We start from the raw sequence: 27,535 nt of genomic DNA, 5'->3' as shown, positions 1-27,535 counted from the left end.
AGGAAGAGAAAGGAAAAACAATTTCTTTAAACATCACAAGATATGAATAAAAATATAGTGGTGTATAAATCTGATGTATTTAACTTCATTAAAATGTATCATGCAGTGCAGCTTTCACTCTTCATTTGAATAGCAGTCATTTTCGTACCACCCACATGATGTAAACTCTCTCTCACACACACACGCACACACGCGCGCACATAGCTCAGTAGGACTTGAGCTCTGCTCTAACACACCTGACTCAGCTAACGAGTGCTTCAATAATTAAGCAATGAGCTAATATAGATGTGTTAGAGAAGGGACAACTCTAAAATGGATAGAGATTTCCAAACCAGGCTCATGGAAAACACATTCACTTACAAATGAATAATTACATGTCACACTAAATCCCATCAAGTGGGCTCAATAGGTTTAAAAAATAAGGTAAAAGTATTCATTATATATCAATCTTATTGAAATAGTGTATAGAAGATGTGTCCGTGGTTAGAGCACACATGCAGACCTGTCTACTAAAAGTTTGTTACGTTGATATGCACCATATGCTTGTGAGAGGTATTCTTGTATATAGTGTGCTATTCACATAGTTGTATGTTTTTCTGGGTTTTCCAGAACTGGAATTGAGAAACACTTGTGTGACCTGGTTTTCCTATAGGGACTGAACGGCCATCACATTTTTAAATCAGAAGTCAAGCAAAGAGATATTTAACTTATTACTTCTTATAAAGAGCTCAGAGCTGACTCACTGCTGCAGAGAACTGAGCTATGTTTATACTTGGCACAACCTTGATGTGTCCTAACACTGTAGAAACACACTGGCAAAGCTAATGGACAGCATACTTTTAGACTGGTTCCTTGTGGTGGATTTGCACTTTAGCAATTAGGGGAGTAGAAAATATCTTGATGCACAGCACCTTCATAATCTCAGGACTGAGCAGCAACAGCATTTAAAAGGATGTGTAATTTTTTTAAATAAATCCATAGAATGGCAATTTTGGTAATGTGGCCATTACATTATTCTGCCGTACGTAATAATCAGAATATAGCAGCTTCCTATGAATATTACACGTGCTACCTGCTTAAGTTTACAACTAAGAATAGCATCTGAACCTCTTGAGCATGAAGTCTTTGTAAAGCCTTTGACTGAATACAAAAGAAGTTGTTATCCAAGGATAGTGACCTAATGAACTAAAACGGATCTTATTAGCTGTCTTCCCAAAGGACTACACCGAAGCTGTTGGGCAATGTACAGGAGAGGGGTTTGAGAGGACGGCTGCCCACCTGTGATCTGAATTATATGATGCGGGAAACACATCCGTTTCTTATAGGGTAAAACACACTAATGAATCTTTTATGAGCTTTCAGTATGTCTTCTTTCTCTGTTGTATGATTTGCACACTGCATAGTGAGCTTGTCTTTTCACTTCAGTCTGGAATCAGAAGGAGTCTTATATGGATGAAATTTGGAGAAACAGATCCAAGAGCAGCAGAAAGACAATCTTCTATTGTTTATTGTCAGTGTTGAGTGCTGGGATGGAACAGTGTGGACTTCTCTCTGTTGGGTGTTAGGTTGGTTGCGAAAGCCTGCAGTGTTTCACGTTTTATCTTTTCTCACCTCCAAGAGGCCCTGCCTCAGGCAAATGAAAAATAAATACAGTTATAAATAAATAACTAGAATCAGAAAAAGATGGGTGCAAGGAATGAATACCTGACTCAAAGACTAAAGAATAAAGAATTTTATATACAGCATGCTGTATGGTCTGATAGAGAATGTGGGTTGACAAAAAGATTGTATATCAGTGAAATATTGTAGCTTCTTATGTAACACTAGGCTTGTGTTATATTGAATTTTCCCTGCTTACAATTGACCATTTTTAAAAATCACAGTAAACAATGTAATCATCCAGAAGCAATAGCCTAAGAAAGACAGGGAAATGAGCATTTCTGCAATTTCAGGTTCAAGGAGTGTAGAGGAGAGTAATAATATCATCAGCTGTGCAATTGTGAACTGATTGCCAGCAGCGAAATTGCACAAACTTAGCTAGAAGGTGGACTTTCAGGTGAAAACAACAGCACATTTTCAGCATGGCAGTCATTTCCTAGAATCTGAACTCTTTTTTTTTTTTTTTTTTTCCCAAATATTTCATACTTTTTTTTCTTTGCTCCAAAAGTGTGATTTTTGGACCATTTTAGGTCAAAATATTTTGGTGGCATCCCTAATAAGTATAGTTAACTAATGTCAACTATATGTATGGCTAATATTAGTCAAACATATACAATATAAACATTTGCGTTTATATTAATGAACTCAAAATATTCTCTATGTACTGTACCTCAAGAGAAAGCAGAGACATCCTGCAGAGCATGGGAGATTGGAGGAAGGGGTGGGGCTCTGAGGTGGTGCCATTTAATATCAGAGAGTTCAAAACACCTGAACACATCATTCAATATTAATATATCAGTTGGCTAAATTTCCTGTTTTATTGGGGAGAAAAAGTCTGGTTTAGTGATAACTCCTATTAGTAAATGTCAGTAGACATAGTGGCAGTGTAATATTGTGCAGAGACAATTACATCATTAGATCACACAAGTCTGTGTAGCATTTTTTTTAATGGCAAAATTGTTCCGTTCTGTGACTTTAAGGTGACCAAAAAGAAAATCATTCATGTCATGTTTGGTTCTTTTTATTTTATTTTGTATTATTTATCCTGTACTACAATATGTTGTTTATTACAGTGGGAAAATGTGATCTTCCTTTTATCTAATCAAAGCAAATTTATAATTATAATTCTCTTCAAATGAATAATACAGACATGTCACCCATACAGTGTATTTTCCTCTGAATTCTTCACACCTGTTTTCATCATGCCACTAGAATTTACTCATTGACTTTCTGCCTATTTCCACATCATGACAGCTTCCAAGCTATCCACTGTCTTTTCAAAAGAACTTCACATATCTGACTTGCACACATCAGACCTGCCTTTGACTGGCAGGTTTCGGCCTCCCCCCGGATTCCCTGGCTGTCCTTGGAGTGGGAGAATCGTCCTCAAGTCTCATTTCCTCTGAATTCATTTTAAATAGCTTCCAGCAAAATATAGTCTAGACTTCATGATTTTTAATTTGCCTTTGTTTTTTTTATATGCCAGATCTCTGACCCAAATAGAAGATCAAGTGTATATAATTTCCCCACACTATTTTAAAGTTTCTTAGTCAGTGCTCACTCAAGAGTGACCGATAGTTTCTCAAATCGTCATAATCGGATCACTTGGGCTGTTTGCCATTATAACACTTTGCTGATGACTCTCTGTAAACCTTTCAGATATGCACCACTCTGAGATTGTTTTGGTGCCAAGTTGTTACTCTCTTCACATTTGCAAAAACATACTGCTGATGGTTGAATCCATGAATTTAGGCATGTTTAAAAAAAAGAAGCCACATATTTGGAAATCTGTAGCTCTTGCTTACTTGGAATTCATGACTAGATTTTTGTTTATTACAATTCCATGGTCGTGATTTGATTTATTCAGTCAATAAGCTGCACTGCTTTTATCTAAGACTGGCCATGGGTTAAATTAATTGATCAGTACTCAATCTGTTTTTGAGGATGTATGTTCTCTCAGCATTTATAACAAGTTAATTAGCCCTTGTGGACACAGCATGGAGGAGAAAGAGAATGTCTGCATGAATAATAGAATCCTTCAACTGATTGCATTATCTCTGTTTTCAAATCAAACAATAGAAGTTAGTAAGTGAGTATTAGAAAATGTGTGAGTGTGAGTGAGAGAGTGTGAGAGTGTAACAGTGAGAGTGTGAGTGAGAGAGTGTGAGAGTGTGAGTGAGAGATAGGACCCAAAATAGGTGAAAGTCTTACACGCACATGTTCTTATCCTAGTACACCTCTTGTTAATCTGTTCAAGAGTCACATTAATACGTACAAAAATATGATATGAAGGAACAGCACTGCTCGTGGATGAGTCACAGCTGACTTTCTTACTTTGGGCAATTTTCAAAACCTCCTCATTCCATTTTTAAAGTGCATCATCAATAACATTTATCTTGAGGCTCTGAATTCATTCCTACCACATTCATGGTGCGTCCTCACCTCAAGCACTTCACAGCTCTGCACTTTCATTTGCTCTCTACTTTCATTTGCTTCCACTTAGCATCTGTTTTTTTCTTCTGTTTTTCCTCCCTTTCTCAGTCTCTCTTTCTTCTATTTTTCTGCCCTAAAAAATAAAATATCACAGCAAAGCCTAAAGGCTATGTAATAAATGAAAACTGTATTATCTCTGTATTCATGGGAATATTAGAGATTGGCCAGTGAATGCTATGCACACTGAGAAAAATGTACACTGTGAGTTCCATTGCAGATTGTGTATTGTATTTCCACATCTCTCAGCATTAAATAATGCTTTCATTCTGGGCTTATTTGCTGACTTATTTTAAATATTAGCTATGGAAAACCTTATGACCAAATGCAAAGGTTTTCTAGTTTCCTTAATATTGCACCTTAGTATCATGACTATGATTATCTAGTTGGTAAAAATAAAGAGAATATAAATAGAAATAAACAGTGTGTGCCATTATGAAATAGAGGAATGCAAAACTGAAATAAGAAACTTTAGTAATAAAGAAAGCACTGTTCAAAGGTTAATGTACTTTGCTCGAGGAGAACGAGGAAAATATGTAGTGTTTACTGATATAGTTGAAGCCCAGTAGGAGAGAAGATGCTCTCATGTGGCCACTTCTCTGTATGTGTGAGGAGAAATGAGATAGAGAAACACACACACACACTTTTATACATGCAAACATAGTTGCTCTCATCCATAATTAATAGGACCACATTAATACATGGTCAAATTCTGCATTTTTTTTTTACACATTTGCAGCAGCATCAGGAGGTGAACAAGGTTCCTGTAGTTTAGAGAAAATGTGAGTCAGTCATTCACTGACTGACACGCTTTCCAAGAGTTAGCTCTTCACTCACTTAGATGCATGAACATATTGAGTTTTGCCTCGCTGTGCTGAATTCAGTCAGTTACTGTATGGGTTAAGGTTTAGACAGGGTTTGTGACTCTTTATAATTCTTTACCTTGTGACTTTACCTTGCAGTAACTGCTGCTTGTCCCTGCAGACCTCAATCACCTCCAGAAGGTGTGTAGCTCTTTCCGGCTGCATGGATTAGTCCCTGTGCTATAAGAGGGGATCAAACCAAGTGAACAGATTCCAATCTGATATTAAGAAAACCAATTTGAAGTGAAGTCTTGAAATCTAAACTACAATTGATTATTGCTTTTAAAAGAAATTCAGAAAATTATATTGATGGGATAATTTGAGCTGAATCCTTGCAGTGTACCTACTTGCAGGGACGGGACTGGGATGGACACAGTATGAGTGGAAACTTGTCGTCTCCTCTCAACATGTGCCAGTATGGAGGCGTATTCTCAGAGCGAGAGGAGCCTACACACACTGTAGTCATGTGTTCAGGGCTTAATCTGAGTGCAAGCAGTGCCTGAATTTCTGACTATGTTAACTCAGTTTTGCTGGAAGTGCCTATGGACTAATGGAGTTTACTGACAGAATGCAGAATAAGTATAATGCGAGTTTTAGTGGGCTGTGCTGTCACCGTTTAAAAAGAAGTCTGCTAGTTAATCTGGTTACTAGTGTAAATCTGCTTTTTACATCACACAGCATGTATGTACTTGGCATCACTAATGGCGCAAAGGCAGTCTGGGTTGTTGTTTTGTCAAAAGCTGAATACAGCTTTCCTACTTTAAAGAAATAAGTCAAAAGAGCAATGTTCAACTTGCCTAGTACATACTGTCAATCAATATTTGAACATCTGTATTAGAGCATTTTTTTTTCAAGCAGTCAGTATTGTAAGTCAGTAAATATTTTTGAATATAACGTTCTTAGCTTTCGTAGTAAGAATGCTGCCTGTTGTAAAAATGTCTCTCTCAACCAGTGGGGAGCAGACCATGGTGGCCTAAGGGTCTGCTTCAAATAAATCACATCAGTGGAATGGCTTTACACACACACACACACACACACCCTTCACGTATCACAGTTTTTATAACTCATATTCTCCATTATCCATTCCCTGCTCTTTCTCCTTCTGCCAGAGAGTGCAATTCTGGCAAATGCATTTCATAGGATGAAAATTCAGATGGTACCGCTATTGAATCCAAATTCCAGGCAGTGAAATGTCCAGATACTATTCCTTTTCATTCATATAAGACTGATAAAAAAATACTCTCAGGAAAAAAAAAGTGTTGTCTTCTGGCTTAGCATTTCCAAAGAGCAGTCATGTAATAGTGATTTTTTTTTTGTCTTTTAGCAAATGAGACAATGAATTATACATTTAGTCAGCAAGCCAGAAGCACTAATGTTGTTTTGTTGTTCGTAATGAGGAGCTGAAATTTATCCATTCCCTACCCTTGCTTTTCATCCACATTCTCACTCTTTTATGTCTCTCTCCTTCTTATGTCTATCTAAACTGCTAATCTCTGTGGCATCTAAAATGTGATATGACCTTTATCTATGTCTTAATAATCAACATGAGTGTTTTACCTAACCATATTTTAATGAATAAACAGTTCAACAATTCAGGTCACAGATAGACAAAGAATGGAGTAATGAGTTCTTAAAAAGATGGAGTCAGTAATCTCTCTCTCTGTCTCTCTCTCTCTCTCTCTCTCTCTCTCTCTCTCTCTCTCTGCCACACACACACAATACACACACACACAACAGCCCCTTGATTCACATAAAAACAGAATGCAAGGTTCTGGATGTAGCAAAGAGAGGACAAAAGCTAGAAGATTAAAGCAGTTTCCTTGGTGACTGTGTCCAGTGCAGTGGGATGTACAATGTGGATGTGTCCCAGCCCTCATAACTTAATAAGGATGTGGTGAGTTTAGAAGCTCTAGGCTACTCTTAGCCTTCCACTGGCCTCAATGTTCACTGAGTCACCTAAACCTGTGACTCCACAGCATATGCTGTGAAATGGAAAAATGGCAGTTTACAGTCCTTGAATATGCAGCACTGCAGATTTTAGACCTCATTTAATACACCTGACTCAGCTAATTATCCAGGTGTTCATAAGCTGAATTTGGTTTGTTAGAGGAGAGGAGACACAAATCTCTGCAGGCCTGTGGGTCACCACATGAGTCTGGCCCTGAAACAGTATCATAGGTTGAATTTCACTCTGCTCTTCCTTGCTCAACAGTTCTAGACATTACATTACCTGTTTCACTGAATTCCACAGAATATGTAGACTCTGTTTTCAGGGGGCTTAAGACTGCGAACCTGATTTGTCTTTCTAGGAACAACACCATTTCAATCTGTTTCATTGTACCAATCCTCTGTGCATTTTGGGACAGATTTAGACACTTTACCTCAGTCCAAGCCAGATATAACTGAAAACCAAATAAACAGTTTCAGCTCTGCTTGATTGCCTCAGATACCAGGTCTGTCAGATTCTGAGGTCTGACTATGTTTGTCTGCAGCCTAATAACATGTTAAACGTGCATTTGATAGCTCAGTCAAAGAAAAATAAACCTTTAATATAAGCAGCAAAATCATGTAGTGATTACAACAGCATAAATCCCAAGGCTAATACAAATGACATTTTTATCTGATTGAATAATGCATATAATTATCAGTTAAACAGAAGAATATTTGCAGTGTAAACTTAACATGTACTTTCATTAAAAAACAATCCTGTAAGAAAACGAAGTTTATGTTACAAAACTGTATTTTGATGGGATCAGCATCCACCTAATACTTTCAAGTAGAATGTTGCAGAATACACATTCCTCCACTCGCCTTCTGTCCAATGATGAGATTTGATTATAAATCAATGTCATGGACAATGAGATTATAAATCGGCAATGTAACACTGCCAGGTCACACACTTGTGTTGTGTTGTCAGATGCATGGTCATGTGCCTTTTGTAAATGGAGGGTGGAGTCTGGGAGAAGAAGTAGTTCCAGGAATGAGAGTGTTGCAAGAGGAGAGAGAAAGGAGAATATGTGGAACAAGTTGAGCTGCGAAGTAGCAGAAAAAAATAGTTCAACAATGAAACTCTATACGTGTGCTGATTGGCTCCCTTGACACCAGTGCAGCAGCCTATCAGCCATGCTTCTCCATCTACATAACCCAGTATTATCCCGACTAACTCGCTGGCTTCGGCCTCTGTGTTCACTAGGAGATTTTGCATCCTACCCTCCTCCTCCCCAGCATCACCGTATAGATCTGCTTTGGGGTTTCTCTTTCTGCACCCTTTGCAGCAGCAGCATGCTTCTCTACTTCTCTATGTCTGTGCATGTCTATCAGAGCAAGTATTCGTACTCGCTCAGCAGCAGCACCATAGCAGATCTAGACCACCAAGACCAAACCTACTTACACTCTATTCCCATCAGTAAAAGCTGATAATCTCATTCTGAGTTTTGTCAGCCCCCCGGTACACAGGGACTGAAAATTAAGATAAAAGTCAAGTCACGCTCCCCAACACCCACTTCCTGTGTTTCCATTCCTCAACACACCTACCCAGGGTTCTACACACTTTTTGTTGTACTGGTAATTTTTTTATGGCTAAATGCTGCATCTTGCATGTGGTCTGGATTACATGTGCACATGTAAATGTACTTTTAAACACATTTAGGGTAGATGTAAACATTTACTTTATATCAGTTACTGGATGAATTTGATTTTAATTAATTCGTTTGTTCATTCATTCTTTAGTAACCACCTTATCCTCATCAGGGTCACAGTGGATCGTGAGCCAATGATGGGAACACTGGGTGGGCGGCAGGAACACACCCTGGAGAGACACACCAGTCCATTGCAAGGCATCATGCACCCACACCTTCAGACACTCATTCACATCTAGGGTCAATTTAGAATCACTAATCTTCCTACAAACATGTTTTTCGGGAATTGGAGGAAACAGAAGAACCCAGAGCTCCACATACATAGTAACCTGAGTTCAGGATCAAAAATAGGGACCCTGGAGCTATGAGGCGGCAGTGCTACCCACTACACAACTGTGCCTGCCATGAGATTTTCAGATTTACAGAAATCTTTGCACATAAATACGGTTTTAAATATTACACTGCACTGTTTCACTATGGGAAACAGAGCGGTGTGTTTTTGATTCCAGGCTATTATGCGGGATCAGAAAGCGAGAGAAGTGATATGTTGCTTTCTTGGAGAGGTAGCAGCAGGGGTTTGGAGGTAATGTGTCTCATGTTACAGGCAGTTGCACTCGCATCCAACAGAAAGAAAAAGAGAGACAGACTAAAGGAGTTAGAGAGACAGACAGCAAAAGGATGAGACAGAGAGAGGGACAGAATGTAAAAAAGAGACAAAAGGAGCTGTGAAGGAAATAGCAGGGGGTGGGGATGAAGGAGACTGTACTCCCATCTCTTGACCTTACGTCTGTACTCAGCTTTGACAGGTGTGTACGCACATGTGTAGGTGGGTGAATGTGGGATTCTATGTTTGTACAAGTCTAGTGTTGTGTGTGTGTGTGTGTGAGTGTGTGTGTGAGAGAGAGAGAGCATTTGACCTTGTATTAAAGGAACAAAGAAGAGACAGGATGAGTAATGACAAAAGTATGAGTAATGCCATCTCTCTCTCTCTCTTTCACACACACACACACACACACACACACACACAGTCCATAATTTTCAGAAATTTACCAAAGAAGCCCATCTCCATGTCTGGAGAGTTAGAGTCCAGCGCAGTTTGGTGATTTCCCTACTGGACTCTGACCCTCCATCCTGACTGGAATTGTGCACTCCTGTTTTGCAAACCGAGTGTTAATTTGTACGTGAAACACCATACGGATCAACGCAAAAAAGCAATTTTGCCATATAGCTGTCACGTAGCGTTCATGCTTAAATTTATTTGTCAGTGTATGATAAATTGTCGATATGTGAAATGTCAGGAAAAGCCCATATAGCAAAAACATTTGTACCATGGTCTGTCTGAATACTTTATTCTGACTGGCTGGAAGGTGTGTGTTCGAACCACATAATGCCCATGTAGTTCCAGTCAGTTTAGTCACCATTCTAAATTAATGCGCTGCCTATAAACAATTGTAACCATACTAACATACAGTTACAGTTGCATAGTAACTCACAGCTTGATTATTAGTTGAGAGGTGGCACAGATACAGGTAATTCACACACACACACACACACACACACACACACACAGTCTCTTTCTCTCTCTCTCTCTCTCTCTCTCTCTCCCTCACAAATAACTATTTATTATAATTTATTCAAATAAATATAATCTTATCACACTAATTTATCTCTGTGTATGATTTAGAGCATGCAGAATTCTAGATCTAACGACCCGTATATAAAATAAGTAACAAAATTTAACCGTTATTTTTAACCTTTCAGTCATTTAACAAGTGACCATGGTATAAGTGGTATCATCCACAGCTAGGTGTGCATTACATGCATTTTAAATCAATCTTATAAATTGTGTAATGCACACCTAGCTGTGGATTATCCCTTAAGCTGGGTGCACACTGCGATTTTTAATAGTCTTTTGCGACTGTTGCTTGTCAGACTGTACGAAGATGATCTCCACTGTAAGCCATGTCACACTGTAGGATCTCAGTTGTCATTAATGTCAGACTGTACGACTGTCAAGACGCAAAAAACAGACAAATGCAAAAAGACTCGTACGGAGTAGGAGAAGCCACACTACTGGACTGTGCCTCAAATCTTCTGACACTGCCAGAATTTAATCGGAGGAAAATTTTTATCGCAACGGCCATTAATCTGATGTCAGGGAACATGTCAAACTAGCGATCAAAGACTACAGATTTTGGCCTAGGATTATAGGAATCTTTTAGGATTCTCAAAATTTGTCTCAGATGACCAAATTGTGGCAAAATCGTTTGAAACACATAACAAAAATACTTTTTTTTTGTTAGACAAAGCATGAATTATGCAACAACATGGATTTTTTTTAATTACATCATTATATTTTTACTGCTAAAACTAATGGTTTATGCTAACAGACTACAGGCAACCAAATTTGCAAACAATTTGAGAGTCATTTTCCATTTATTGTTCATAATTAGGGAATTTCCCCAGTGTAGGATCAATAAAGTTATCTTATCTTAATGTACACATTAAGCATATGGTAACTATGTATATTTAAAAATGTTTGAGGTTCATCTAACTTCCAGGTCAGACGCTCTAGAAGTCTCCTGAAACTACAGTATGCACATTGTTTCCACATTGATGCACACTGGCACAGTTTTCACAGTCTCATCCCTCACATTGCACAAAAACAACGATCAATGGTAACTGGTTGCAATGGCAGTCAGGCAGCCTCTTTACATGTACAGGTGAGAAGGAGAATAGAGACAGATGGCTGTATGACAGTGGTATTTATTGCAAACTCTGCATCATACATCACTCCATGACTTTGGTGGAAGGTCTATGCAGACGTGCACACACACAAAGACGTAAAATAGAGTAGTGCTATGTAAGCAGATTTGTAATAGCCCTACATACACACAAACACACACAGAGCCATCCATCTTCCTCTGAGGCATTTGTCAGAATTGGGTTGTTCCCAATGCAGACCACAGGGTCGTCTGAAGGTGAGAAGCTGTAAACATAAATGAGATGTTTGGGTTTAACCATCCGTTTTTCTCCATTTAGCCTGAATATTGCTTTCCATATCCCTCTCTCTCTTGCTTTCACATGCCAAAACCTGTGGGGATTGTGATTGTTATTGTGTATGCGCGCGCGTGTTTGTGTGTGTGTATGTGTGCATTTGTTTTCATAAAGCGTATATTTACACCATTACTGCACAAAGTGAGGATAAAATGAATTAGCTGTTTCATTATTTGTAGAAGCAGCAGCAGGACATGCGCCTTCCTCCCCGTAGTGACTCTTTATGACTGTGTCTATGTGCATGTATCTCGTTCGTATTACACAACATACAAGCAGATGCTACTTATTATGTTTTAGGAACTAAGAATTTTGTGTGTGTGTGTGTGTGTGTGTGTGTGTGTGTGTTCCAGTGGATACAATGAGAATGTGTCCATATCTCAGCAGATTGTGTAGTAGATGTTTGTGTCTGAGAGAGAGAGAGAGAGAGAGAGAGAGAGGAGGGAGAGATGACCCTGCTTAAGGGCACAGATGTTAAAGTTAATGAGGGTTTTTTCCCCCCTCAGGTTTGTTTTAGATCATCTTACCATCTTGTGGCATGAAGGACACACAGTGGCATAAAGGGCACAGAGTCTCTGGATCTAATAATCTAATGTGTGTGTGTGTGGGTGTGTGTTTACAGGTGTTTGGGGACTATTATCACTTTCAGCACAGGGGAGTTGTGAAGAGGTCTCTGTCTGGCCACCATGGGGTTCATGTCCGTTTGCTCAGCGAACCACAGGTATACACACACACACACACACACACACATAGAAGAGAGGAGATATAAAGAGGATTAATAGCTGTGATGGACAGATGCAGCTTAAAAGAAGTGGATGAGAGCAGCCAGGAAGATTGCATACATTCAGAATTAATGGCCGGGGAGTTTCTACGTTTGTGTGTGTGTGTGTGCGCGTGTGTGCGTGCGTGTGTTCACGCACGCGCATGCGTGCATGTTCTGGAGACAAGCTATCAGTGCTTACAGGAGGAAAAGGGCCGCATATTTGCCCCTCAGGGCCCGGACACCCATAGATCTCTCAGAGACGATTGCCTTATCTATCTGCCTCACTGAGGACACTGCTGCTGGTTACTAATCATTGATAGCACCTCTGCTAGCCTTAAAACACCAAAGCCTAAAGCTCTAACACACTCTCCCATCTCTGCATCTAACTTCAAAGATTATAGACCCTTGTGGTCAACACTATATTTCATTAGTTGAGTTTTCATAAAGGAGATATAAATAACAAAACCTTGTTGTGCCATCATTGTATGTACCCCCTGTGAAATTGTGAAATGTGTCCCTGCTGTGGTGTATTTCTCTTACAGATAAAAAATGTTTCCACAAGCCATTTGTTTATGCTTTTCAAATTGATGTAGCATGAACCAAACTTATAGTAAGTACTGTAGTTTTATCTCAAATGACTCTAAATATTGTACATTGTTTGCTCCCTTGACAAAACATTAGCAATATTTGGGTAACATCTCATTTGTTCTTTCAAATCTGCTGCCACTGCACATACAGTTGCGATCAAAATTATTCAACCCTCATTGCAAATCAGGTTTATTTCAGCTTTCAGCTGTTTACAATGAACAAATCAAACAAAAGCAATTGAAATAGTTCAACACAACAAATGCTTCAAGTTGTTTCCCCAAATTCAACTGAAAATGCATCTTATAATGATTTCTCAAGACTCAAAATTATTCAACCCCTTCATGGCAAGCATCTTTAGTACTTAGTAGAGCACCCTTTTTCTGTTATAACCTGCTGCAAATAAGATGCATAGCCAGATACCAGCTTCTGGCAGCGTTTCTGAGGAATCTTAGCCCATTACTTATTAGCAATGGCCTCCAGTTCAGTAATATTCTTGGGTTTGCATGCTGCAATCGCCTTCTTCAAATCCCACCAGAGATTTCCGATGGGGTTCAAGTCAGGTGACTGTGATGGCCCTGTAGACTCTTCCAGGACTTCTTCTGCAACCAAGCCTTGGTGGGATTTGAGGTGTGCTTGGGATCATTGTCTTGTTAGAAGGTCCAATGATGCCCAAGCTTCAGCTTCCTCACAGACGGCATGACGTTTTCAACTAGGATTTCCTGATATTTCAATGAATCCATCTTGCCTTCCACATGCTGCAGGTTTCCAGTGCCAGAGGATGCAAAGCAGCCCCAGAGCATCACCGAGCCACCACCATGCTTGCCTGTGGACAGTTCTTTCTTCATTCTTCTTCTTCCAGACATACCGCTGATCCATTGTGCGGAAAAGTTCCCGTTTTCTTTCATCGCTCCACAGAACAGAATCCCAAAACTTCTGTGGCTTATTTATATGATTTTGAGTGACTTTTCTTGTGCTTTTGGGTCAGTAGTGGTGTACGTATTGGAATTCAGGCATGGAAACCTTCTGTGTTTAGTACGCGCCTTACTGTGCCCACTGAAACCTCAGTGCCTGCTGCCACCAAGTCTTGCTGCAGGTCTTATGCAGTCACTCGAGGGTTTTTCACAACCTGCCTTCTCAGAAATTTGGTTGCAGCCGTTGATACCTTTTCTGCCTCATCCAGGTCTTTCATATACTTTCTACCCCTAGCCAGTTCAGGTTTTTCATGTGTTCCAGTTCAAGCACACCTGGGGCAACTAATGAAGCCCTTGATTAGTTGCATCAGGTGTGCTTGAGACAATACCTGTTTTGCATATTTGTGCTGTTCTGAGGGATTCTATTCAGGGGGTTGAATAATTATGAAACTGGAGAAGTCATTTTAAGTTGCATTTTCAGTTGAATTTGGGGAAAACACTTGAAGCATTCATTGTGTTGAACTATTTCAATTGCTTTTGTTTGATTTGCAACTGTACACTTAATGAATTCTCATGAGCCAGATAAAGTACAGTAAGTGATGCTTGCCCAACTTAATGTCCAATGTTTGGTAGTGTGGATGTTTGGATAAAAATACATGTTACCGTATTTACCATGTATGGATAAAAATACACACACACACACACACACGCACACAAAGTGTTAATCCATAGCTGTGTCACATATTCACTTGATGTTCAGATCCTGTGCTTCTTGAAACAGCAAGATGGCATATCCATGTGTGGCCATGGTATCAGTTTGCTTCTGCAAATTTTGTTGAGCTCTCCACCATTACGACAATATCCACCAATGGAGAAAAAAAAAGAGCTCATTATGATGCAAAATCAGCACCCGCAAAATGACCCATTCATCACAAGGAGAAAGTGACAGCAGAGAGCACTCCATGGAAAAGCTGAATTATTATGTTTTTCATTTCAGCTCCTCCCAGACATATTGTAGGGTAGAAAAGGGAAGTGTGTTCAGCTGTGTATGTGTGTGTGTGTGTTCAGAGTAAAATATACCTTTAAGGTCTTTAGTTCAAACTTCATTCAGCTACAGAAACATACATCCACATGATTCCAAAGGCAGCAGGGTTTTACTAATGAGAGATGGTTTTTTAAAAATTAATTCCTTAAATAAAGGTCATCCACAGCAGATATCTAATGATTTTTTTTCCCCCAAGTCCAACTGTGCATCATGAGTAGGAGTACGTCTATCATCTCAAGAAACGTACGGTGCAGTGAGCCGAATCTAATTTCCATAGAAAGTTGAAATGAGGTTAAAGCCTATACTTTCTGCTGAGGAAAATGTATAGAAGTCAAAGCATCTAAAATGTATAAAAACACGCGTGACCTGACCTTGTTCCACATCTGCTCACTTTGGGATAAATTTAGTGTCTAGTGGCTGAAATATATACACATATAAGTGAGAGCTGGAAGGACGACTAAGGAAAAAGAATGAGAATGAGAGAGTGTGGTGTGTGTGTTTGTGTGTATAGCTGTGTCTCTTGTGGGTCTGTCTGTGTGTGTGAGAGAGCGAGAGAGAAACTGCTATACATCAATACTTAAGTTTAACGTATACTGAATTGACATGTTATATTGACATATTATGACATATTAACGGCCTCCCCCATGAGATTACTGCTCTGCCTTTAGTGTGTGTGTGTGTGTGTACATTCATTCCATACAGACATTTTCATATTCATACTTTGATACAGATTGAATTTGTCATGGTAGGGAAAACATGACAACAGTGGCACTGTTTGATCCACCTTGCATACTTTCAATCTGATTAACTAGGGATGTGCCGTCTGCCCAATTTTAATACCGAATATCTGTAAGATTAAAGTTAACTGTTAGCAGAGGTGAAAAATAGACAGACATCTTTAATGTGGCATTGTCAAGTATTATCAATTCAACTTTCCTCCTGTCAGTGGAGCCGCATGTTCTTATGTGTTTCACAGAAGTAATATAGAAAAGTAATGTAGAAAATTAGTACATGCACAGCTTTACTCAATGTCAGCTCACTGTTTTAGCCTGTAGCCCTCTTATAGCAGTGCACATTCTGTCATCAATTAAAATTTTGTTGGTGAAAAATCTAACCTCCTGAGAATGTGGGAGTAAATATGTCACTGGATAAATTAACTTTACGTGACATGTAAAATGACACATATCAATCTGTCATTTTAGACATTTGCCTATAATATTTATAAAAACCAGTGAATGAAACAGAAATAAAAGCTCCATGCGAGAGCAGCAGCCAGTGTAAATTTAAATCTGTTGCTGAGCAGACGAGGCATGTTATGTGCAATGTCAATTCCGGATATTGAAGTACCTGATCTGTGTCCATTGTGCAGTATATTAAGACTTTAAAAAGAGTTGTACTAAACATTACTGGAAAGCTCTCTTTGTCATCCATTACCATGGGGAAAAAACAAACTGCTTTCAACACAAAAGAGACAGATGGTTGTTGACCAGCACAAATGAAATCAAAAATACCAAAATATGTTTCCTACAGTCATGTGAAGAAATAAGTACACCCTATAGAAACTGTTTTGGACATATTTGGACAAACAAACCTTTGATCATCTTTGAAACAGTGCCTATTAATAAAGGTGATGTATCAAATGACACAAGAAATTTTAACAATTTAAATTAACAAAAAAAAAACAGATCAGTCACATAGAAAAAGTTAGTACATGCCTACATTTATCACACCAAATCCATTGATATATCAAATCCATGAAATTAGAATCGGGTGTTCAAGATTGGGTGCCAATGATTAGAACCTGCTTAGGGAGTGCAGGTTTATACCCCTTTCATATCTAGTGTCTGGTGTACCCTTTGTTATTGAGGTGTGTGGTGTCATCATGCGAAGATCTAAAGAGAACTGTAAGGCCTTCAGAAATAAGGTTGTGGATGTGTCTGGCAAGGTATTTAAAAAAGATCTCCAAATTATTTGAAATGCATCATTCCACTGTAAGGAAAATAATCTACAAGTGGTGCAGATTTCAAAAGACTTGTCCAGGACTGGCCGTCCCAGCAAATTCAGCCCAAGAGCAGACCATCTGATGCAAAAAGAAGTCTCCAAGAACCCCAGAATTTCATCACAGGATCTGCTCGTAATTCTTGCAATCGTTGGTGTCAAAGTGCATGCTTCTACAATCAGAAAGACATTGCACAAATTTGATCTGCATGGGAGGTGTGCCAGGAAAAAGCCTTTGCAAGACTACAGTTTGCCAATGAGCATATAGGCCAAGACCAGGCCTTTTGGAATAATGTGCTTTGGACAGACAAATCAAAGACAGCTTCTGAGGCCAAGGCTGTACTTACTTTTTCCACAGAAGAATATCACAACTATTGATATTTCTGTTGAACAAATGATTGAAAAAGTTAATTTTCCTTGTGCTTTTGTTCTAGCATATCAACTTTAATAGAAACTGTTTAAAATATGATGAAATGTTTGCTTCTCCAAATATGTTAACAAAGCCAAGAATTTCCATGGGATATATATATATTTTTTTTACATGACTGTATGTCAAATAGTACCAAGGTATTGGACCTAATGACATGCTGTCCAGTGAGGAAGAGGATGGAGGATGAAGGAAAGAAAAAGAGCTCAAGGATCACAGTTTTAGTATTATACATTTGTAACATTTCAAAATCAACTGTTAACGATGTGTGTTGTGGTAAGACTTAAAACAAACATTTTGGTAATGCTCACCATCTGTGCATGCAATGATCATTAATGCTTTGAGACTGTTTTTGTGACTGTTAGTTCACAAGGTTTTGTGAAGGATTATGGATATTTCAGCCCCAAAAATGGTTACCTCTGCCAGTGGGTTCAGGCTTAGTCATGGGTAAAACTTTCAACAAGAGGATGAGCAAAACATACATCCAAATGGTTAAAGTACAAAATCTATATTTTACAATGGCCAGATCAGTCTACCGATTTGAAGCCTACTGAAAACATCTGATGAAGTGAAAAGTCTACATGCATAAATCTAAGAATATTTCAAAAGATTTGAAAAACTTGAAGTTGTTGGGTAAAAAATTCAATACTTAAACATTTTGTTCGAGAAAAAAGAAACATTAAAATAAAGTCCTAAAATATTTTTATTTAAATATTATAGATATTCTTTGTGTGCGCTCAATTGAATTACATGTGATATTGATACATGTGTATCAATATCACATTTATAACACATGAAAATTAAACATGCTAGTGATATGCAATTTTTTCAGCTGTAATTTGGATATAAATGCCAAACCCATAAACGTTTCTTAAAATACATGAAGTATTACTGACAGTTTTGGCTATTTAATTGTGACTTTGACAGCAAAAAATGCTGAAGTGTGAACAGGATCAAATATAATCATTGTTTATATTACATATGTTGAAGGTTATCCATAACAGTATCTTTGTCATATTAACACACATTCAAATACACAGATAAACTCTTCCTTTAGATAAACCTTCAGATGTGTTGACCATTGGCCAACAAATTTCCACTGATCTTTGCAGAACCATTTGTTTGTTAGAATTTGAGTAATCACACACAAAAGCACATAACCATTAGTGTCAGGAAGATTTTAGAATAAGTATGCCCACAAAGACCGCAAATCTCTTTCTTTCTTTCATGATGCACGTTGTTTACTTTCATTCAGACTTTTAAACAGTGCTCCAAATTAAATTACACACACACACACACACACACACACACACACACACACACACACATCCCTAAATTATCAGTTTTTTCAGGTGAAGACAATGGCATCTCAATCTACCCTACCATTTGCATAGTGGAGGCAGCTGGTGTGCTGCCTCCACTGACTAATAAATTACTACTTCCAAGTCAACATTCCGCACCATGTAATTATGCATCTAAAGCATGTTGTTATGAAAGCATGGAAGAGGTGGGTCTTTAGCTGTTTCTTGAAGATAGTGATAGATTCTGCTGTCCGGATTGAGGTTGGAAGTTCATTCCACCACTGAGGAACAGTTAGTTTGAAGGTTCTTGAAAGGGACCATGAGCCACGCTGAGTAGGTACTACTAAGCGTTGGTCGTTGATTGATCGCAGATTGCGTGAGGGAACGTAAGCCTTCAGGAGAGAGTTGAGGTAGGAGGATGCTGTTCCAGACAAGGTCTTGTAGGTGAGCATCAAGGCCTTGAATTTGATGCAGGCGGCTACAGGAAGCCAGCGGAGGGAGATGAAGAGGGGTGTGACATGGGTTCTCTTGGGCTGGTTGAAGACAAGGCATGCTGCTGCATTCTGAATCATTGGAAGGGGTTTGATGGAGCTGGCTGGGGGGCCAGAGAGTAGTGAGTTGCAGTAGTATTATAGTATAATATTGAATTGTGTGTGGGGTGGGGGGTGAATCAATATAGTTTGCAAAAAAAAAAAAGTTCCTGGAAGGCCCCAGAGTTTGTTATATATCTACTGAGACATCTAAAAAATATCATGAAGACCTAAGAATTATCAAAAAGTCTCAGAAAAAGTTCTGGAAAAGTATCAGTCAGAGTTTGATTATTTAAAAAAATATTCCAAACTTAGAGCATCTTGCAGAATACCAATATTAAACATTTTAAGAATATAGCACAACTGTGACTCTGTAAAGAGGAGGCTGTACACCAAAGGTCAGTGACTAGATAAGGATGGCATTAGTCAGAGAAGCAACCAAAAGGCCAAGGGTATCTCTGAAGGATCTGGAGAGATCCACAGCTTAGATGGGAGAAGCTGTTCACCGGACAGCCATAATCTGGACATTCCACAAATCTGTGCTTTATGGAAGAGTGGCAAAAACAGCCATTATTGGGAGGGGAAGCATAAGAAATCCTGTGCTGGAGACTCATATGGAAAAATGTTTTTTGATCTGATGAGACAAAAATTGAACTCTTTGGCCTGACACAAAGTGCTAGATTTACCAAAAACCCAACACTGCTCAGCACCTTGAGAAAACCATCTCCACAGTGAAGCGTTGTGGAGATAGCATCATGTTGTGAGGATGCTTTTAGTGAGCAGGGACTGGGAGTCTGGTCCAGATTGAGGGAAACATGGATGGAGCCTAATACAGGGCAAATCCTGTTGCGGTCTGCAAGATGAGACTGGGGCACCTTCAAACAGGACAATGATCCTAATTATACTGCAAAGCTACACTGGAGTGGTTAAAACCTGCCTGGGTTAAAATTGCCCAGTCAAAGCTCTGACCTCATTCCGATTGAGAATCTGTTGCAAGACAAGAAAACTGCTGTCCACCAACATTCTTTATCCAATCTGACAGAACTTAAGCAATTTTGCCAAGAAGAATGAGCAAAGTATGAGGATCCAGATGTGCAAAACTGATATACAAGACATACGGCTAAAGACTTGCAGCTGTAATCGATGTAGGTGGTTCTGCTAAATATTGGAGATGAATACTAATGTAATCAACAAATGTATGCTTTTTTGTTTAATTAAGCTTTGTCACAATAAAAATACATATATTGCATATTCAAACATTAGACATATTATGTAAATCAAATGCTAAAAATATCAATACATTTTTGTAAGAACTCTAAAAAATATGGAAAAGCAGAGAAAAGGCTAGGAATATGTGGAGAAGACTGAAACATGGGAAGCCGAGGGTTAAAGCAAGACACATGGTGACAGAGAAAAGGCCAAGAAAGATAAAGCACCTTAGAAAAGGGAAAGCGCTGAGACTTCATGTTTCTTTGCTCTTTGTACTCGAATGGAAGCTCAGATTAAAGAGCAGCAGTGCTGAGAAAAGTGTCCTGCTGGAATTTGTGGTTCTTGGTGTTTGTTGTGCATTTGTAGATGTAGGAGGGCCTGTGTCTATCTCCTCTGCTGTTTTAAAATCTCTGGTTAACACTAATGGTGTCTCTGCTACCCACAAGACCCTTATTTAGTTCCTCGAGCAGTTCCCAGAGGAGGAGCATGATGAAGACTTGGTCAAACTAGTCTCTCTCACTCACACACACACACACACACACACACACACACACACACACACAATGGGGCTGTCAGATTAAATCAAGTGTGTTAAATGAGTTTGAACTCTACTGCAGAAAGAGGGCATTTAAGATTCTGATTTAATGGTCTTGAGGGAATATTACATGCTTGAGATGTAAATGCAAAGGTAAAGGGAAGTGTAGGTTTCAAAGCACTGCAGGTATATAGTGTCTGAACTTTTTAGTGTGTGTTGGTTTCAAAGCACTGCAGGTGTTTGGTATTTGAACCTTTTGGTGTGTGTGTGTGGGTGTGGGTGTGTACCTTTTGATCTCTTTTTAGGTGGTTTGGGCAGAACAGCAGGTTGCCAAGCAGAGAAGAAAGAGGGATATTTACAGCGAACCTACAGACCCAAAGTTCCCCCAGCAGTGGTACCTAGTAAGTGGATGAGCTTTACTCAGGAGTCTGTTCTTCAGCCATCTGCAATCAATCAGTGCTAATGAATTCTTTTTGTTAAACTGCTGTCGCACAAATTAACAAGACTGCCAATAGCTTTTGTTTTGGAATTTGCAATTAACACACTTACAGCGGTTTGTTTGTATTTTAATTTAATTTGTCAATTGAACACCACCATCTGCGTTAAACTCTTTTTGCATTTAAACAAGCTCCTCCAATCATACTTGATTGGTATAATGTAGTCACATTCACTCCTTCCAAATATAATAAGTGAACAGAGCAATAGAGTCTGTCTACCAACTTTGACACTGTATTTTTAAAAAAGAATTCATTATTAAAAGATGCTAATTGTTAATAAGCAGTTAGTCAATTAACATGAAAAAAGAAAGGTTGGCAGGCAAACCTACAGAGAGGAATAGAGAAAACTGAATGATAGGATACAGATCCTGTATAAGAAGAAGAATTTATTAAAATATTTCGCTCTTTCGGTCCAAATCAATTTGCATTCAAAAACATATGCAGAGCTCCTTTTAAATATGCTCTGTGGTGATAATGAAATGAGTGCTTTTGTAGGTGATTTATTTCCAGAGAGGAGAGCAGCCCATTTCAGTTATGAAAGTTGGCTGCTTTGCAGTGATATATAGAAAAGAGGCCAATTATCTAAAATCATGTCAGTAGTTGTTGTAGATGCACCAAGTTCTCTATGGTTTTCATAAAAGAGTGGATTCAACAGTGCTATTAAGACAGATAGATGTCACCATTGCTAAAAAGAGAGGACAAAAGGAAGAAGAAATAGTGGATGCTTTGGAAACATTGTTGAAAGTTCATGTTAAGTTTCAATAAAAAAGACAGAAAGAAAGTAGAGAGAAAAGCAGAAAGAACTTGGGGTCTCCTGTCGGGTTTGCCATATATTTGCGTGTGTGTGTTTGGCTGACTCAGTACACTCCTTCCGTAGTTGAGGATGTGCTTATGCCTTCCTGCACCAAAGTGGCTCTCCCTGCTGACACCTACTGTGTGGGGAAATGGGCTACAGAAACTCAGTGTGTGTCTTCTGGCACTTTAGAAATGTCTATTTCTGTTGTTATTTGTCACTTTGCTATACTGCATTTCAACCAAGTACTGCTGGTGATTGTGTGTGTGTGTCTGTGTATGGATATTTAAAGAAGGTTACGGCAGTTTGAGACATTATCAAATTTACTGCTACAAATTTTAGTTGAAAAGCTTTGAACATAGTATTAATAATAATCGCACATGATACATTGACATTTTTAAGAGGTATTTTAATAACAAAAAGTAAAAGGTATTTCAAGCATTATAAATAAAAGTACACATGAACTATTTCAGACTCCAATATTAGATGTGATTATATTCATATTTTGATTATATTTAGTTACAATGTGAACTTGTTTAAAAACAAGAAGGGTAATAATCATTTTCAAAATTCTGCCAAATATTGGACAGTTGTGCAGTGCTGTGGCAGAATACAATAGAACATGCTGTAAAAAATCACACTCAAGCTATTTAAAAATTAATAACTTAACCTACATCACAAATGGCAGTATCTCTTAATTTGATGCACACTACTGAACTTGCTGCTCATACTTTATGTTCATTATCTAGAACCTATTATCTAGATCTATTTCTGTCATTAATTTTCTCTGGACTTGCATTTGCTTGAGATATCCAGTGTGCTACCCCAAAGAGAAGCAATATTATAGTTTAATCTTTCATGTTGAGTATACTGAGTACCCAGTCTTTTGTTCTCACCAGTCTGATATGTAGTCTGAAGTCTACGTTTAATTTGGCAGTACAACCCCAGTCGGCGAGACCTGCAGGTGAAAGAAGCCTGGGCTCAGGGTTTCACAGGGAGGGGAGTTGTCATTACCATCCTGGATGATGGCATTGAAAAAGATCACCCAGACCTGATACAGAATTATGTGAGTATTTTCCTCAAATCTCAGAAGTTGCAAAGTCGGTATAGTCTCTTTAATAAATTACGTGTAGACACATAAATGGTAAAAAATTATTTTATGCCAGAATGGCAGTCTTTTAATGAGAACTACAGCATTCCTATTCAGTGGATTGCACCTTTCTCTTCAGGATCCAGATGCAAGTTATGATGTGAATGACAGAGATTCTGACCCACAACCGAGATATACACAACTGAATGACAACAGGTACTGCTGACTTTATTTTTCTTTTCCTGTCCTGAGCAGTTGGATTATATTTGTGAGGGTTGCAAAGCCAAACATACTGCAAACAATATGATGCCATACTCCATCATCTGACTTTCTTGTATTAAAAAAAGTGTAAATCAGCTGCGGTTTCTGATTGTTTGGCATGTGAAACCACAAAAGTCTGGACATTTTTTTTCATGATCTGCCTTTTTTATAGTCTGTGAAACACGTAAAGCACCTCCACCTATATGCTTCCATCAAACATTCATGAAAAATTCAGATGGAAATCTTATAACCCTGATTCAGAGTCATGCCATTACCTCCTCTAAGGAGAGTATGTCCTTTCCTGTTTACCTCACTGTTCAACTTTCTCGTAATTTTTGCCAACTGAGTCCCTCACTCCCAAGCTGTAAGAGTCAGTACCCAGATAGCATTCAGATGTGGGCCAGTTCAGGCAGAGATGTGGCACTGCTGGCCTTCTTTTGGCCTGAACAAAATGGATATGAGCCTGAGGTGGCTTACATGTAAAATAGCAAATATGGCCCAAATATCATAATAACAACTTGACCCTTTTCAGGCAAAGATGCAGTGCTCATGGCATTGTGTAATCTGGATGTGAAAAAGTGGCCCATGTGGTAAATAGTGAATATGGCCCAAATATCACAAAACAAGGGCCACCTTTCGACAGTCGACAAAGGCTAATCTGGGTGTTAACCAAAAGTGTCCCACATATGTTGTAGCAAATATGGCCCGGTTCTTTTAAAATATATGTGGGACAGTTTTGGCAAAGATACGGCACTATAAGCACTGGCTAATGTGGGTGTGAGCCTAAAGTGGCCCACATATGACATAGCAAATATGGCCTGAATACATTGCACCAAATTTGGACCACTTTTTGCAAATGTATGGCACAGTCAGCATTGGCTAACCAGGATGTGAGCCTAATGTGGCCCACATCTGACATGGTAAATATGGACTAAATATTGTTGAACAGTATTAGGCCACTTTAGGTAAAGATGTGGCACAACTGGTACAGGGTAATGTGGGTATGAGCCTAAATTGGCCCACATATAATGCAGCAAATGTGGCCCAGTTATCTTAAAATATATCTGGGCCAGTTTTGGCAAATATACGGCACAGTCAGCATTGGTTATGGCCTACATTTGACATGGCAAATATGCCCTAAATATTATAAAACAGACGTGGGCTACATCTGTCTTAGATGCAGCACTTTTTACATTGGCTAATTTACATGTATGCCTAAAAAGGCCCATATTTGAAATGGTAAATATGGCTTGAATATTTTTCAACAGCATTGGGCTACTATTGGTAGGATGCATGTCGTGCCACAGCAAACCAGCAACTTCGTTTCCCATAATGCCCCTCAGGCTACAAATATGGCCGCCGCAAACGACAACTCCCAAACCAACACACAGACACGTTCACCTTCTCTGGAATACTAATCAGACACATCTGTTGCCACTCACACACACACACACACACACACACACACCGCACTCTTTAAATAGACTGTTTGTCCACACAGACTTTGCGAAGTATACACTCAGTTACCATTGTCTCTGTCTATACCAAGCCTTTCTCTGTTGTTTCTCTGGTTTTGATTCTGTTTTGTCCTTGACTCTGAGTATCTTCTTAACCTGTTTCAGTCTGTTTGCATGATCGCCTGATCTTTGCATGTCTTTATTTTTGGTCTTTGCCCTGCGTTTTGGATTGTTGTTTTCTCATTAAAGCTGCCATACCTGCAGTTGCTTCCTCTCAGCCTCTACATGACAATGCAATACAGTTGGTACAGACTAATCTGGATGTGAGGCTACATGTGACATATCAGTTGTGGATAGGCCTGCACTGCGATTGACTTTATTTAGGGTTTGTAGGGATCAGAAGTCTATTCAGGAAAATTCTTGTGCTAAAAGGAGAATTGTTACAATCATTGTTTATTTTTCATTATTCTTTTGAGCATTTCTGCTTTAGACAGGCACAGTGGAGAAAGACAGGTAATACTGTATGTTTAATATTGTTGATCCAGAATTCACTTGCAGTGTCACTGATATTCAGTCCATCAGTCACCAAAGTTTTATTGGCACAGCATGCACACACACACAAGCAAACACATTACACACACCTACCTGATTTTTGTATAAGGCTGAGATATTGTGGCCCAGATAAAGTACAGTTATGGTGTATTTGGTTCGTTCTTGGCTGACATGTGGCCATGCTGCGACCTGCTTGTGGCTCAGATCAGGTGAACATGACCAGACCGTCAAAGTGTCATAATTCCATGCAGCGTTTGGGCCAGATGAGGAAATGGAATGTGGCCCAGAATAAAAACAAACTGTGGCCCAGATTAGGGTCAGTTCTGCATTATTTATTTTGTTCTTGGCTGGCATGCGCCATTGCTATGACTTGCTTATGGCCCAAATCTGGGAAACAGGAGTGGACCGCCCAAGTGCCATCAATCCACACGGTATGCAGGCTGGATGAAAGTGTCAGGTGTGGGCCGGATCTGGCCCACAGCAATTTTGCTATCTGGGTAACCTGTAGTAGCTCTCTTTCTCTCTCTCTTTCTTTCTCTCTCTCTCGTTACTGTATCCTCACTCCCTCCTCCTCCAATGTTCTCTTTGACATGCAAATTTTCCATGCTCATTTAATGCTATTATGTTTCAAAACAATTTTTGCTGATCTTATCTATTCTAGTGTCAAAGATTCTATCTATCTCCTTACGGATATTATTGGATTCTTTGCTCTCCCTTTTCACCATGATATTTTTTCCTCATCTTCGTTTTCTCTCTAGGATGTCTTCTCTCCATGTCTCTCTCAGCAAATCCATTGAGGATATATCAGAGGCGCTAAAGGATTTTTGTTGTTTACACTGTCCCATTGTTTATATTTCTCATTCTCATAGAAAGTCTAAATTAAAAACCACTAGTTAAACTGCAATTAAAAGCTGATGGACCCCAGGGAACACTCCTCTCCCAGCACTCAGCCCAGCCATAAGTTTATGTCAGGAACAGACCCTGACAGAAATGTTGGGGATTTGCCTCAAGTCCCAGGCATTCTGGGCTATCTGCCAAAGCTGCTTTTCAGGCATTGCCTCACTCTTTTTATTCTTATTTTAAATTCAACACTGGATTGAAGCAGAAAAGAAGCCAAGCAAGCCTATAATGAGTTTGTTAAAAAACACTCCCATGATCTCTCGGGTCTCCAGCCCAGCTGTTATGCCTGGTTTCTATGTGTGCATGCGTCTGTATGAGAGAACGAGAGAGAACATGACAGAGAGATGGAGAGAGAACTTTGTATGTTTGCTGTTCATGTGGTTGCTGTGTTCTCACCAGATGGACCATGGAACAGTATAAGGTGGTTAAAAGCTCCTCATGTCAGGAAGACACACTCTTTTTCACTCAGTGATGCAAGAGGAGTAACACATAGGGGAATAAACAAGTCTCTACTATGCCTATGTCTTTACCACAGCTCACAAGCTTTGAAAAAGCCATCAGGAAACAATGCACCACTCACACATTCGAGCTGTCAAGATGATTATACTCTAGTGAATCGATTCAAGTCCATGAAATGAGAGGAAAAATTGTGTTTCTGTCAATAGCAGTGAAGTTGCATAGCTCTTCAGCATAGCTGCATAGCCAAAACCGAGAACAAATGGAAGAGCACTATAACTTCCCACTGAACTGCCACTCCCACTGTGACGAATGTGCTCACCTTGAAATAAGAATAAATGAATAATATGTGTAAGGAGTCTGTATTAAAGAGAGAGGAGCCACATGTTCTGTGACAGTCAGCTCATTTTCTAACACATCTGTATGCATACTTTAAGGCATATCTTATCTTATTTTAAGGCATAAGATATATATGTGCCCCCAGAAATGTATATGATTGAATCCTCTGTCTGGTCCTG

General features: G+C 39.0%; 1 protein-coding gene across 2 annotated transcripts in view; it reads left to right on the top strand.

Moving 5' to 3' along the window:
* The window catches only part of furinb (furin (paired basic amino acid cleaving enzyme) b), a 106,271-nt gene that overhangs the window by 46,853 nt on the left and 31,883 nt on the right, over positions 1 to 27,535 (top strand). For both annotated transcript variants that reach the window (XM_053642297.1, XM_053642296.1), the window contains exons 3-6: positions 12,327 to 12,425; positions 21,317 to 21,412; positions 23,239 to 23,367; positions 23,531 to 23,607. In XM_053642297.1, the coding sequence (XP_053498272.1) occupies positions 12,327 to 12,425; positions 21,317 to 21,412; positions 23,239 to 23,367; positions 23,531 to 23,607 (401 nt within the window). The remainder of the gene's footprint in view (positions 1 to 12,326; positions 12,426 to 21,316; positions 21,413 to 23,238; positions 23,368 to 23,530; positions 23,608 to 27,535) is intronic.

This window comes from Ictalurus furcatus, chromosome 14 (assembly GCF_023375685.1).
Source record: "Ictalurus furcatus strain D&B chromosome 14, Billie_1.0, whole genome shotgun sequence".
NCBI lineage: Eukaryota > Metazoa > Chordata > Actinopteri > Siluriformes > Ictaluridae > Ictalurus > Ictalurus furcatus.
Note: the sequence above shows the minus strand (reverse complement) of the source record. Positions and strands in the feature narration are given on the sequence as shown.